This window comes from Excalfactoria chinensis, chromosome 2 (genome assembly GCF_039878825.1).
Source record: "Excalfactoria chinensis isolate bCotChi1 chromosome 2, bCotChi1.hap2, whole genome shotgun sequence".
NCBI lineage: Eukaryota > Metazoa > Chordata > Aves > Galliformes > Phasianidae > Excalfactoria > Excalfactoria chinensis.
The window spans coordinates 96,422,795-96,437,836 of record NC_092826.1 but is presented as its reverse complement, the minus strand read 5'-3'; the positions used below and the strand labels follow the sequence as shown (position 1 = coordinate 96,437,836).

The following is a 15,042-nucleotide window of genomic DNA, read 5'->3' as shown; positions in this document are numbered from 1 at the left end:
TATACATAATTGTCCAGCAGACTTATTGCCAATAAGATAAATGAAAAATCACAAAAACTGGAAGGAAAAAAACAAAGCAAAACAAAAAATCCACATCAAAATCTGAGTCTATCAGCTCCAAATTACTATTTTTTGATGAGTTCACTGTATCTTTTGCAAGCTGAATACTGACTGACGGTCATATCTTTTCTATGGATGTAAATTAAAACTTCATTTGAAAATTATTTTAAAGAGGTGCGTGGACTGATACTCTGTAAAAATGACTTCATCATATTTTGATGGGCTATATCTACAAATGTATGTTGTCCAAACAATAGTTAGCTGTCGTTGTATCTTTATTACCTTCTGTGTCTGAAGTCTGCTTACTCAGCCTTCACACAGGAGATTTAGATAGTGGCAAATATACCGGTCTTGGGTTTGAGCCTGTTCTAAAAACATTGAACAAAGCAGCCCTTGAGGCAATGTACTTCTTAAAGACTTTAAAAAGCCCAATGGGCCTCCTAACTTTGCAACAAGTCATATCCCATGAAGAAATTCACTTCTGTACAACACAAAAACTGAGCTAGATTAAAGAAAAGGGAAGAAAAAAAAGCAAGGTCCCCTGCTGCTCTGTCTGGCCAGAATCATGTCTTTTACTGCCCATATCCTCTAAAGAAACGATGCTCTCATGATATATTACCCTAATACATCACCAAGTGACAGTTTTCTCATGATACAGTATCCTCAAAGATGTGATGCATGCCAGAAGCAGCAACAGGAGATCTTGGATGGGGAGGGGAGGGAAGGGAAGGGTTTTCTGTTTTCTTCCAAATTTTCAATCTACAATTTATTTTTTAATGTAATTTTATCAGGAAAATCCCTGTCAATCCTAGATTCCTAATCCAGAGGACTTCAAGAAACTTCACTTTCAAACTGGAAAGCACCAAAAAAAACCCTCTTCATTTAATTGAAGCAAGTTTTGAAACAGGACCAAAATGCTTGAGGAACAACAACGAAAGAAGAATAGTAGCCCAAATGAAAGCAACAGGAGTCTGTTCTCTATTATAAAATTATGTAGGCAAAAAGCCTCAGGACACTGGTGTTTTAATGAACTTGTATGTAAGCTGAGCACTGACCCAGCATTTGTTTTCTCACGTGATCTTGCCTATGCTACATAGTGCTGTTATTTGGGAAAGAAAAAAAAGTTACTCAGAAATAAACAGCATTTTGGCCAAGACTTGTCCACAGTGGGTGAGAGCTTTCAGGGTCTTTTTCTGCTGCCTTCAGATCATGAAGCTCATTCCTTACTGCTACAGCTGTTGTGCACTATCAACATTTGGGAATATCTTCACCCAGTTGGTGCTAGTGAGAGAAGATGAGGCCACGGGAAAAATATGCCACAATGATGTTTTATATGACATATCTCTTTTCTATGAGTTTCTGCTTTAGATCCACTCATAATTCTGATGGACGCAAACGTTTACTGCTCTAAGACCGTGGTATAAGCTCCCCTTTGTTGTGTCCAAATTGGCTTTGGATTTTGACTTTCTAAGCTTCAGACAATGCTGCAGTTACTAGGAGAAAAAGCACGTTTTGACTTGTGAACTGAGCAAAAGTGATATAGAAGTCACTGAGAGGAAACAAAAAGTCAAAGCTGTCAAAGTCACTTTTGCAGTCCTTTTGCTGACTTTGACCATATTTTGCGGCCTGGCCCTTGCTGCTTTTGGGCGAGATGTTGCAGCCCTCACTCACAGCCCTGCTTACTCAGCCATATAACAATACCATTGCCATCAATTAAACCACCCACATGAGTTCAGAGGTATGTGCTGCGCTCCTCAGAGCAGACACATGTACAGTGCCCTGTGTACTGGGTAGACCCAGTTAATTAAACAGCTATTTTTAAATGTGGCTCTGGAAAGAAGTTTGCTGTCCAAAATAAGAAACTAATATTGAACAACCACTTTCTGCTTGAAAAATCCAGTGGTTAAAACAAGTTTTTGCCTAATTTTTTCCCTGCGGGGACAGTTCTCACTTCTGAACAGCAAATTCCCTTCTTTCTGTTTTGCACATTTATATACAAACAGATCTGGGAATGTCCAAAGCTGGTGAATCTTGAATATAATAACACATTGAACAGATCAATAGATGCAGATTTTTTCTTAGTGTATGTCCCCCTCATGCCTTCCTTCTTGTACTGCTGGAAGTGAAAAAAAGAAAAAGAAAAAAAAAGTTTCTGATGAGTAAATGGAGCTGACATTAGAGTGAAGCTATGAGGTGAATGGGGTATGTGCAAGTCATTTGTCATCTTGACAAAGTGATTTTCAGTCACCAGTGGGACACTTTAAAGGCATCTGAACAGTTGGCCTTGACCACCAGCGTTTCTTATGGCTTATAAGGAGCCCCATGGGACAAAGAACACAACCTGTTTTGGAAGTGATTCCTGCAGTGGTACCTCTTGATAGATGTAATAAAAGCAGTGTGATATATCAGGTGCCATTAAGATCTTTGCTAGCAGATTATATTTACATAAGTATGGAGTGCAGATAGCATCTTGTTAACCCAATTAATGAGACTCAAATGTCAGGAAAGGGATTATGACTGGCTGGAAGTCTGAAGTGCTAAGAAATGCAGCCACAGATGACTTCATTGTGTGGGACGGCACTGTTCCCTTTGAAAAGCAAGAACTCAGGCAGCAGCACTGCTACCCAGGCAGCCAGGAGGAAAATCACAAGGGAGGGGAAAAGATGGTCCAAACCCCAAAGGTTTCACACCTTCACTATAAGCAGGGCTCTTTATGGTGAGAGATTTAAGTGCCATGTAAAAATGAGAACCTGAAGCTGAACTGAAGAAAACTGAAAAGCATCCTCTTGAGGTTTTAGAAATTTAAGATTTTATTAACTGTACCTTATTCTGCAATAAGAGAAGGCCCTCGTCACCAAGTTATAGCCCAGTCTGGGTTGGAAGTGAAGCAACATTTCTTCCATTGTGTCCACACTTCTCTAGCCTAGAGAAGACTAGGAAATTTCTTAACCATAATCTCTGCATCAATTGCTCCTGATGTACTTTAGAACAAGCTGTTTGTCTTTCACAGTCTCAAATTATTAAGCTGTACGACACAAGAGGAGGTGCTCCAGTCATCCATTAGTGACTGACTGCAGGTCACATCAGTGAACTCTGAATGGCAAAGAATGAGGTACTCAGCCCTTAAACAGAGAGGGGTTCAGGGTCCAGCCTTGCACTCAGTACCGCCCATCATCTCTCTGCTCAGCATAATGACTGTAAGAAATCCTGTTCTGAGTTGTCTTCTCAGTGGAGGAGATAAGACAGTTAGAGACTGCTTGAGACAACAGACCAGTCTAAGCAGTATCCAGTGGGTTAACCTCAATTCTTGAACGGGAACAGTATCTGATGTGCTGTCTTGTGTGGAAGAGGCAATGCCCAGCAAACAGACTGGGGCTGCCTACTCATCTCTCCAGCTGGATAGCTTCCAGTGAACCTCCCTTTCGTTGTAGATGATTTGCTTTAGTTTTCCCTTTTTGGCTCCCACCTTTGTATGTTTCCATATGTGGATTGGTTTAATTATGCCAAGAAACCTGATAATATCAAAGATATAAATTCTATACTAAAATGATTATATACAGACTTAGGCACCAAAAACACACCCCTCTTGTAACAACATGTACATAAAACCGCTCGAATTTTTCAGTACCATGGCCTAGAATTCCAGATATTATTTTTAATTTCCACTACAGATTGATTTTTGAGATTTTGCTTGAGGATTAGGAAACTTTGCCAAGTTAAATTGGACATACACAGATATTTTTCCAGAAGTTATACAAATTGCATGCTTCTTCTATTTCCTCAATGTTTTCTTGTCAAACAAGCTCTGGTTCAGTATTAGTGCACGATGCTACTTCTCATATATCCACATCAGCAAGTTCCTCCAGAAATGCTTAACATGTTTAGATCACAGATACACTAGGCCCAAAGCACACTTCTGTTGGAAAGGCTTCTTGCACTGCCACTCTGAAAACACTGTAATGTGTAATTTTAATTATGCAGCCTTTTTTTTTTTTTACCTACTGCTTTTATAAACCACTCATCCACCACCCCTTGCTTTACGGACTAAAAGCTCTTCATTCTGCCTGTCAACATAATTTTATTCAGCCACACTACCCAGTTCCTTCCTGCTCCAGTCATTCCCAAGCAGCACAACGTGGAGGTGCTTTACTAAATGGCACCATCAAATCTTAACAAAGCCTTAGAGCCTGCTTTGTCAGCTCTTTTGCAGAAGATGCCTCAGTTGCATAAAGCCACTCAGACAGCAAAGGAGAACTCATAAGATAAAACAGAAAATCACATGCAAATGTATGACTCTATGTAGATGTGGCACTGAGGGACATGTTTTAATAGGCATGGTGGGGATGGGTTGATAGAAGGACTAGATGACAGCAATATATATATGTAATATATAACTCCAACCTTAATGATTCTTTGAATATAATTGAACATAAACAGGCCAGGAACAAGCACACTTTTAACCAATTAGCTGTCAGAAATCTCTTCTTCCTGGACAGAACCCTAGGACACATCAGTATGCATCCTCCTGGGCAAGGAGGAGTGCAGAGCTGCTGCTTCCATGCCCCACGTAACATCTCAGCTACATGAGAGAAGGTGTGTACATGCAGCTCTCTAAGGCAGAGTTAAATCTGATTCAGTCTTTAACACTGCAGCTTTGAGAATATGTTTATTTAAAATTGGTACTCCAAAAACTGGGACCTCCGTTGGTCAGTGAAAATGCCAGATCTTTTTCATCCATTTCCTAAATGCCATCTTATCACAAAACCCTGAAAAAGAATTCAAAGAGGATGAACAGACAAAAATAATAATAAAACTACAGAACTACTCAGAAAGTACAACTCCTGAGGATGACAGAAGGGCAAGAAGGGGTGAGGCTCATGTTCCACTTAGAGAGCTCAGCACCTGATTCAGATGGATGCAAAATGGTGCACAAAGCTAAATCTGACAAGTGGTCAAACTAGAGGTTTTTTAGCTGCAGCTTAATGCATGTGATGAAGAGGACAAGAGGTCTCAGAGGAAGTAATTACAGCAGTTACTAGGTATACCATGAGCAAGTACCAGCACAATAGTCATTTTAATAGTAGTTTTACAGGTAAAAGGTTTTATACAATATTGTTGGTTTTGTTTTTGGTTGTCATTTTCTTGTTGTTTTTTTTTTTTTTTTTTCCATAATGGCCTTTTATTTGACCATAAGCTCAATATAATAAAGATTGCATTTTCATTTGATTTTTTGGTTGTTGGTTAATATTTTTCTTCCCTCAAAAATTCCTATTAAAAAATGATGAGAATATAAAGCCAGATATTTTGTGGGGGAAAAATATCTATTTTTATATAGCAGCACAAAGCAGAACACCAGAAATACTGACACTGTGAACCATTCACTTACAGGACCATAATTCTTAAGAAGACTGTTAACAACTCAATGGAAGAAACTTGAAAGCTAATAAAAACTATATACAGGTAACTGTATGCTTTTAAAATGCCATTTTGATATTGGACCAGCTCTTTAATAATGTTTTTCTTATTGGCAATAAAAAAGTGCCTTAACTTAGACTGATCCATTTTGCACTTATTGTAGATACATTCCAAATACATTTGCAAATTATATTACATTTTTCCATTTAGTTTATGGTATTTTTGTGCCCTTCGTACTTTTCTCCATATTATTTATACAATTTAAGTATGTTCTTTTGTATTTGAGCTCTCTGATCCATTAATTACGCCAACGAGAATCTCATTTCCATACTTGGTGTATTGGGTCTTCATCGTTATTGCAGTGACATATCACCAGCACTCTTCCAGGAGGGTTCTGCCAAGAACTATAATCATTTCAGCACTGTGTGCATGTCTGCTTGCTCGATACAGCTGACTCTATGTTAGAAATGCACAAGTAGTGATTTCCTCACTAGCCCATGTGGTCTGAGAACACCATGAAATAGCTTCTTCAAGCCTGCAGATTTCCAGAAAGGCTTAATCTCAAGCTTTCACATATGACTGCACACTGTGTCTCCAAAATGAATGTCATGATAAAGATTATGAGCTGAGGGCACAAATACCTACTTATGGATGTATAAATCTCACCCACAGTGTGGAGGGTTTTGAGAGATTTTTCTTTGTAGTATCCCTGGCCTGCTCCTCTAGCTGGACACGCATCAGCAGCTGGGCCCACTTCTAACTGAGCTTTGCTGAAATCAGAAATGCCAGCAGAGGAACACTGGGCCGGGCTCCTGCTCAAAGTGGGACTGATGGCAGCACAGCACTTTTTGATCTGAGAGGAATCTAGCCTGCAGGCTGTGGGACTCCTCTGAGATGTGATGTGCAGCAAGTGGACTTCAAAAGAGCCACAGATGGCACAGACCCAACATGCTGCTATTCAACCCGTATTTGTTCCTCAGAAGTGAAAATTACCTGGAGATGTTACACATGGTGCTACTTGGCCAGGGTGGCCCTATCTGTATACAAGACTAGGCTGACTTGAACACTGCCTCAACACTGCTGTTGTAAACCTAGAGCAACAAGTCAGAATCACCATCTTCTGCCATCATCTACTTATGTTTCATTCTCAAATCAAAGTCTCACCTTATGCACAGGTACTGCATTAGTTAAGAGCGGAATCTACCTGAATTATTTTTTGGAGACCCTATCAAAGCAATCACCTGTGTAACAGATAATTAACCTGCTTTGGCTCTTCAATCAATTCACTTTGCACCTGTAAAACTATTGTCATCTACTCCTGCTGTTCCTTGGTCTCCCTAAGGAAGGACGTATTGGACTGCAAGTTGCACCAGACATAGAGTTTTAACTGGTTTTTGTTTTCTGGGTTTGTTTTTGGCCCTGAATTTTTTTTCCTCCTCATTTAAAAGATGTCATATACATCTGTATCTTTTTTTAAATCGGATAAAAACTAATAAAGCTTTCATCATGTTGGGGCATGTTTGTGTTCCAGGAACCCTTCAAACACTGATCAAAACAATGTTCTCTTTTGCAGTAATACGGGGTTGAAAACTACCAGCACACTACTGTATCTTAGGCTTTTTTTTTTTTATTTTTTTTTGTCTTTTTGTTTGTTATTTTTGTGGGTGAAAAGAAAGCTGATTATATTATGCAGTAATAGAGACCAAGAGTGTTTAAATTGAAAGAAGATGCAATCTTGGTAGATTCTCCAGTTGATGTATGTAAACTATTGAAATTATATTAAATAAAGTAGGTATGAAAGAATTGTTTGATGATTTTTTTTTTATTTTTTTTTTTTTTAATATGCACTTCTCCACTGAAAGTCATCTGGGCTGCATTATACCTTGACGCAACAACAATTGAATCCTGATGTACGAAAACACTGCCATCTTCACTGAACATGTGTCAAACACTTGCTCTCGGGCTAGCTGTGCACTTTTGAATTGCATATTGTGCCACAGAAATCAGCTATGCTATAGGTAAAGAATCTCAGCAAATCTAGCAGCTTTCTTGCCTACAACGTGGAGTTGGATCTTAATGGGAACAAGGAGAATCAGGACAGAGGTTCTTTCTTCCATTTTTGCTTTGTTGCACTTGGTTTCTGTACTCAATTGGTTCAAGCTAGGTAGAACACTAGACCTTACAATGAAAAATTTAACATAATTTTTTATGAGCAAAGGTCAAATTCTACATTGCACATTTGGATTTAAAAGCGGAAATTTAAACTACAGAATGATGTTTCTAGCTGAATAAAACTTATGCCAAGCAAAACTCTGATTTCTAGTTTCTTGGGCTCCTGTCTCCAAACTTTTCTCATGTTTCCAACACTCAGTTACACTTTCTGGCTCACATTTATTTCCTTCTGTTCTGGATTTAGGCGATAAAAGGTTGAGACATACGATTACCACTCCTCAGGTGCACTTGGCAAATTTGAGGCTCAGGCATGAGGGAAGAGAGAAAAAAGTAAGGGGAATGGCACTGATTTAGATGTGGCTTGTCAAGATCACCACTGGCTTTTATCAGCTGTTTCTTGACACAACCCACTTTGTTCTAAAGTATTTAGGAAAATAAAATACAGCCCTTCCTGACAAAATAAGAGTGATTTCCTGCCAAGCTGAGATATGCTCTTGTGATCTGCAGGATATCACTAGCTAAGGTGCACTTATCTATTACCTTGCACTTCCTGGCTTCTCACCTATCTCTTTCAATTGGCATTTTTGATCCACTCATTTTAAAATTACGTACATCCACCACTGGCCAATGAATAGGTTATTCTTGGATGCCTGCTTGCTTCTGGCAAGATGCTCAGGGTTCACATAGATGATGATATATGAGCCCAAAATGGCACAACTCTCCTCACCACCACCCATCAGCACTGTCACCCCCGAGTTCATCTCACCTTCACAATTGTTAGCACTCAGAGTTTAATTCAGGCTAAGTCTATACTGGGAGGTTTTTATATTTTCATCCTAAAATTATACACAGGCTCTCCTTTCACCCATTTCAGTCGGACTATAGCATTTTTATGTCTTTTCCACACAAGTATATTTCTTGAAGGCAAATGCTATAATATCAGGTGTGAGACCACTTCTATTTTGAGTTTTAGATATCTTCCAGCCAAAAAGCTGTACCAACAAAAACTCTTTTGCACTTGGTCATTTACTGTACTGTACCAAACTTGAACTTAAAATATTCCATGCCTATTTTATATGCTCACACCCATATAAAAGAAATGTAATCAAATGTTCCCCCAATTCTCCATTAATAGCATTTTCCTCTTGACATTTCAAAATCCTCAGAACATATCTGCACTACAAAAAGACCTAAACTTACCAAAGTGTGGTAAATTTTTACATTTATGAAGTTCTGTTTCTATATAAGACCAATTCACTCAAGCCTCTGCAACCCTGGAAATAATACATTTACATCTGAAATATTTAAGTCTGTGTCTGAAGATGTGATATGTTTGGGTCCCCCCAAAACTTAAAAATTGTATAAAACCTTCCTCTGGATTGAAATAAACGTGTTTACGCAGATTTGTGAGAGTATTATAGAGGAGAATTTTTGCATTAGGAAGCCTAGATATAACCCCAAGAGATCTTAAAGCATTTAATACCTTGAATAATGAATCAGTTTCTTAAGCTGAATCAATATAATTCCATTATGAATAGTATTAATGTTATATATTTTTACCTCGAATTTACCCATACACTCTCATCAAGTGCAAGTGAAGTGAAAGTGGATAGTTCTGTAGCCAAACCATTAATGAAGAGTTAGGAGACCTAAGCTTTCATCACAGTCCTACAAGAAATTGCTTGTGGGTAAACTACAATCTCTCTTTGACTTTGATGTTTTTCTCTGAAAGCAAAAAAAAGAAAAAAGAAAGAAAGAAAGAAAAAAAAAAAAAAAGCTCACTCCTTGCAGTCAGCTGTAATTAATGATCATTTCTTTGGATATCAAATTCATTCATGTTTATTAAGTGCTTAGAGATGATTAGATGGACAGCAATACAACAGCGCTGAAGTGCAACTGTAAAAGCTCACTTTGAAACTACTGCCTTACAGATGTTTAAAATGACCAGTTTTAATGGGCGTTGTTATGATAATAAAGCTAAGACTTATAGATTATAACATTGGGGCCTGTAGATTTTGATCTTGTCAAAACTTACCATAAAGAGTAATCACATCCAACAGGTAAAAGTAAAGAGAAGTTTATTAGCTGTAAGTAGAATTTAAAGCTTACAGTGACTTTATTAGTTCTCATCTTCCCTACCAGAAAATACTTCTAAGGCTTATTCATAGCAGTTTAACAACAGAAGGATCACAGGACCATCTTGTCCTGATATCCTCTATCACTAGCCACAGAATTTCACCCCATTACTTCTGTGCTGAATTGCGTATCATAACTAAAGAGTACTTCCGATCTTATTATCACTTGAAAGCACCACAAAGGCAACATCCAGCATTATCTGCAGTGCCTTGTTCTGCTCCCATTCTGACCTCTGTTCCCTTATATGAGGGGGCAAGCACCACGACAGTTCTGTGCATTCCACTACATTTCAATATGACAAGTGAAGAAGTCCACTATAGTGTTATCTCATGGTGGACACGAAGCCTTTTTATTAGAAAAACATTACCTGTACTTTAGAAATGAATGATTTACTATGTGCAGCTTATGAAATCTCCAGCACATGTCCCCCACTCTGAATTCCCTTATCACCACCACTTCTCTTTCCACATGTTACAGCAGATGCTTATGAATGAACTCATCTCTGTTGGTAGCTGCACCTGGCTGCCTCCAGAAGATCCTCGGTGTTCAGGGTTTTGTGTTACCAATAACTCTCAGATGGGACCTACAAGCTTTAGTGAAGCAGCACCCACAGAAGTCTGTGTCTACACTATTTACTTTGTTCATATTCCTATCACAAAAATCAGCCTGCTCAGTCTCCTACAATCAGTGAGAATAGAGAACTTTTGGGTTTTGGACATTCTAGCAAGGCTTCTCATTGTTGTATGAGAAATTGCATTTGTAATTGTTCTTTAGAACCTTTGTTGCATTATGGCAACTTATTCATGACCTATGAGTTTCTAGAATCTGCTACATTTGCTCTCAGAGTACTACGTCTTCCTCTGCCTTCCCAACCTATTCAACCCATTAAGAGAGACTGTGGGATGAAGACTGCCTTGCTCATCCTTTGCCTTGCAAGGATGCAAACCCATGCACTGCAGGACATGACCTGCAGAGTCAGTTTGTTTGCAGAGTGTAAAACACTCGGTGATTTGGTTCCAGCATTTCAGTTCAGTCTTCTCACTTAGTGAGATGGGAAAGACATGGAAAGATTTTATTTAAATGCTCCAATTTTTATTTAAATACTCCAATTCTTCCCTGAACCATTCAGATTTCCATAACTTATATGGCTTGCAGCTATAGAAACGCATCACTGATAGGGGAAACCTGTCATCATTTAATCCAATATTTCAGTTACCTGCTTTCTTCTTGGTCTTAAGACAATGTTTTTTGTCAAATAGTCTGTTTTGTCTGGACAGCAATTCTTTCTTGGAACAGCTGATTAAGTTTTCTTCTAAGTTGCTCTCATCTTAGGATATGGACATAGATCCGGTTTACCCTTGTAGAGGATGATCAGTCTTCCAGACAAAGTTCCTCACTGGATCACTATTAAACAACTGATATTTGTATTTGGGTGGAAGGAAACCTGGCTCTCTTTTCCCTCCTGGTCACAAATCACCATTTCACATCTTTTGTTGCTGATCTACCCAGACCTCCTAAAATCGATCTTTTCCTTTGTGGTAAGGCCTGAACAAAGATTTCAGCAACCACCTGTCCAGTAAGTCACTGCTTAGGATGCTGTGAAGCATCAAAGTCAGTATCTCTGCACTAGTTTCCTTCTCCTCTACCAGGCCTCCTGGCTTCCCACTCAAGAAAGAGAGATCACATTTACCCTTTGGCAGAAATGAAACAGAGTATATCCAATGCAGTAAGTTGCTAGGCATCCATACTAAGGGAATGTGGTATCCTCCTTCCACTGAAGGGAACCAAGTGCCCCCATTTGCCATTTCTCTGAAGTATAACCTAGTAACTGCAAAGATTTAGAGTTCTTACATCCAGTGTTTTTTGCACTTCTTCATGTTCACACACTAAAAGGGTGCTCATTGATTTAATAAGCCAAGGTCTAGAGAGATCTATAAATATAAGTATTTTACCCTGCATTATTGCCCTCATGTCCAAGACTGAACTTCTGCTCCTTCACAGATAAATTGCTTCCTCGCTGGTTAACACCAACTTCCATTAGCAAGAGTGGTGGCAGACATATTTGGGAAGGTGATCCATGATAAAACACAGCTTCGTGTCTTTTTTGTTTTCCCTTTGATTTCTTGACTCACCACATCCCATGCTCCTCCTTTCCCCACACCACTCTGTTCAGAAGAATCAATAACTTATTCTTTATCACTATTAGCTAAAAAGTTATCGTTGGGCCTCACTTTAAATTTACTGAAGTCAGCGTGACATACATCAAACTCAATGGGCTTAAGATCAGGTTCCTACAGTTGCCAAAATTGCCTTCTAAAACTCAGCCTGAAACAATTCTTTAAGTCTTTTATAGGTTTATAATAGCACAGACTAATGCTAATCAGATTTATAGCAGTAATAGAAGTGGGGGGGGGGGCCTTGAGATTTTGTTCCTAAAGTAGAAAACATTCTGTGCATTCCGCTACTCAGTAACTTCCAAAACATAAAGCATAGCACTTGCTGGTCTACGCTTCCCTTTGCATGCAACAGCACATTAAGGTTTATGGCTTTCTCTTAAGTATGTTGTGCAAAGTTTTATTTAGAATAACTGTTTTTCAATAACCCCTAAGCCTTGGCGTGTCCAGCTGAATTGCTCCCAAAATGCTCAACTCCGAAGTAAAGTTACAAGGAAAGGGAATGTTTCTCCCCAAAACATGTATTGGCGCAAGATGTTATTAACTGCTGCATCCCCAGCAGGGTACACAGTGCCAACCTGGAGCAAAGCACCAATACAAGCATCCCTTGTGCCTTTGCTGTCTTCTGATCCCAGTGTGTACAGCACCTTGCAACCTCCACCTCTCATCCTTGTGCCAGGGGAAGCCAACCACATGGAAGCTCAAAGCAGAAGCATTTCCTACCCCTGCTTGTCACCCCCTTGGCTGAGCTACACCCACAGGGTTTCGTGCACATCACTGATTCCTGAAAGCAGCTCCAAATTCACCCACTACACGCAATTTTGCAATGACATGTTAAAGTCATGTCTAACTTTGTGCCCGAGAGTTTTAAAGTCAAACCACTGCCAGATCAAGGATTGGGTTTCTTTCCATTAGCTTGGTGCCGAGATAACCCCATGTTACGTAAAGGCAACAAAAGTACCTGAGGTTTCATTACATAAAATATTCCACTCTTTGTTCTGTTACTTTTAGCACAGGCCTGAATGTTCTTATTATCTGAAATCCAAACTTACCAGGCAAACACACATTATACAAGGGTTGTCTGTGATAAACGGTATCTGCAGAATTTCCCCTTCATTTTCACATTTTGCAATGGATCCTGAAAGAAAGATAAAAAAATAAAATAAAATAAAATAAAATAAAATAAAAAATATTGATGTATATCGATTCCCCCAGCTGGTTTTGGGTGATGACCTGTCAGTCTCAACCCCTGCTCCATTCCTAGCCTTCAGCTTTAAGTTTTGCCCCAATTTGTCCGTTTTGAGCAGCTGAGTATGCCAAAAGGAGCGGAGAAGGGACTGTCCCTTTATAGGTGGCACAGACCCAACTTGCTTTGTGTCCCACTTATAGCCGAGAAGGATGCTTTTTCTTTTCTTGGATGACGTGTAGGGAATAATGAGTACTCCAAACAATGCAGGACACTTCTGTAATGACAGATCCAGAGCTTGTTGAAATCAGTGCAAAGCTGTCCACTGCACGCTGGGTGTTGGACCAGGAGCCTGGCATAGGCGTTAAACTGAGCATCCTCCTGGCGCCTGACAGCCAATTGGCGACAGAGTGGACACAAGCAGGCTGACTGTCAGATGGAATCGAATTAGGTATCCCTTTATGGCCCTATTAGTCAGCATTGTGTCATGTTGGAATCACTTCCCACTCGTGCTAGAAATTGATTCGCGTTTCCCTGAGCGCCCCAGAGAGCAATAAAAAATAATCTTTGAGGGGAAAAATCAAAATAATAATATATTTTTTTTTATAAAGTAAGAAAAATGGAAGGGGGGGAACCCATCTCCTCCATTCACCTGCCCCGAACCCGCCCTCGCTCCCGCAGCCCCGGCCCTTACCTGTGAGCAGGGAGGAGGCCGGTGCCCCGGGGAGACAGAGGGCGCCCAGGAGGACGGCAGCGGCCGGGACGAGGCCGGGTGTCCCCGCCGGGCTCCCGCCGGGCCGCGGCATGGTCCCGGGCTGCGCGCCGCGGGTGCCGCTGCCTGCGGGACGCCGGAGCCCGCGCCGACCCCCGGCCCTGGGTTACGAGGGGGGGCCGGGGGGAGGAAGGGAGATGCCGGCCCGCCGGGGAGTCCCACCCCGGGGAGGGGACTGCCGGTGCGGGGAAAGCAGCTGTCAGCGCCAGCCCCTCAGCCCCGCACCCCCTCTTTCCATCACCCCCCTCCCCTGCCCGCATCCCTTCTTATACCTTCCTCTCTCCCATAGTCCCTCCTCCAGCACCCCCCGGCCCCACGCCGCCTCCCCCCGGCGCACACACGCGGCCGCGCTGCCAGCCCGGACCCCGCTTCCCCGCCGGGAGGTGCCCAGCCACTCCCTCCCGGCCCCGCCAGCACCGCCCGGGCCAAAGCGGCGTCGGGGGCTGCGGGCGGGGCGGGGAACGGGAGCGAGGCGAGGAGCAGAGGAGGAGGAAAGGTAAAAGAGGGCCGGGAGGGGAGGAAGCTTGGCTCCTCGGAGGGGTCCGCTGTTCGCGCAAACGCAGGTACTCAGGCAGGGAGAGCCCGTTGCCTTCGGCGGGCCCGACAGCTCGTGGCAGTGCCATTCGTGCTTGGGAACAGTGAGCGGGAAGAGGAGGAGGAAAGACGAGAGGGACAGGCGGGGGATCGGCTGCGGGGCTCTGCTCCCCGGCTGCCGCCCGGCCGGTCTGGCTGATCTCCCTTCCTCCCCTCGCCCTTTCCCCTCTGCGCTGCCGGGGCCGCTCCTTTCGGCGCAGCAGAACTCCGGCAGCCGGAGCCGGGGCTGCCCCGGGCGTCCCACCTCCCGGCGCCCTGCCCAGACCTGCGCTGCCGAGTCCGTCCGTGCCCGGTAGGTTCTGGTCTTCCATCCCCCTTTGCGGTTCCTTCCGCAGGTCGCTGTTCTAGACGCGGGCACGGCGTGAGCTAAGGGCACGCACCGAAGCTGAGCTTCTTGCACGCGTAGCTGCCCTGACGGTGCGACCCTTCTGCTACGCGGAGATTTTTCCGGGTTTACTTTGCAACTCGTTTTTCTTCCACGGTGCTGTTTCACCGGGGAGAAGCGCGCGGTCGCAGAAATAAACGGCTCTGGT

The 15,042-nt window shown here is 42.0% G+C and overlaps 1 protein-coding gene across 2 annotated transcripts in view; it reads right to left on the bottom strand.

The window, feature by feature from the left end:
* The window catches only part of BMPER (BMP binding endothelial regulator), a 145,873-nt gene extending 130,831 nt beyond the window's left edge, over positions 1–15,042 (bottom strand). The window contains exons 1-2 of one of the 2 annotated variants that reach the window (XM_072327292.1): positions 14,775–15,042; positions 13,010–13,095 (exon numbers count right to left, since the gene is read on the bottom strand). In XM_072327292.1, coding sequence (XP_072183393.1) covers positions 13,010–13,095; positions 14,775–14,820 — 132 coding nt within the window. In that variant the 5' untranslated portion in view covers positions 14,821–15,042. Of the gene's footprint in view, positions 1–13,009; positions 13,096–13,837; positions 13,997–14,774 lie in introns of those variants that run through there. The other variant, XM_072327291.1, reaches the window with a different exon arrangement.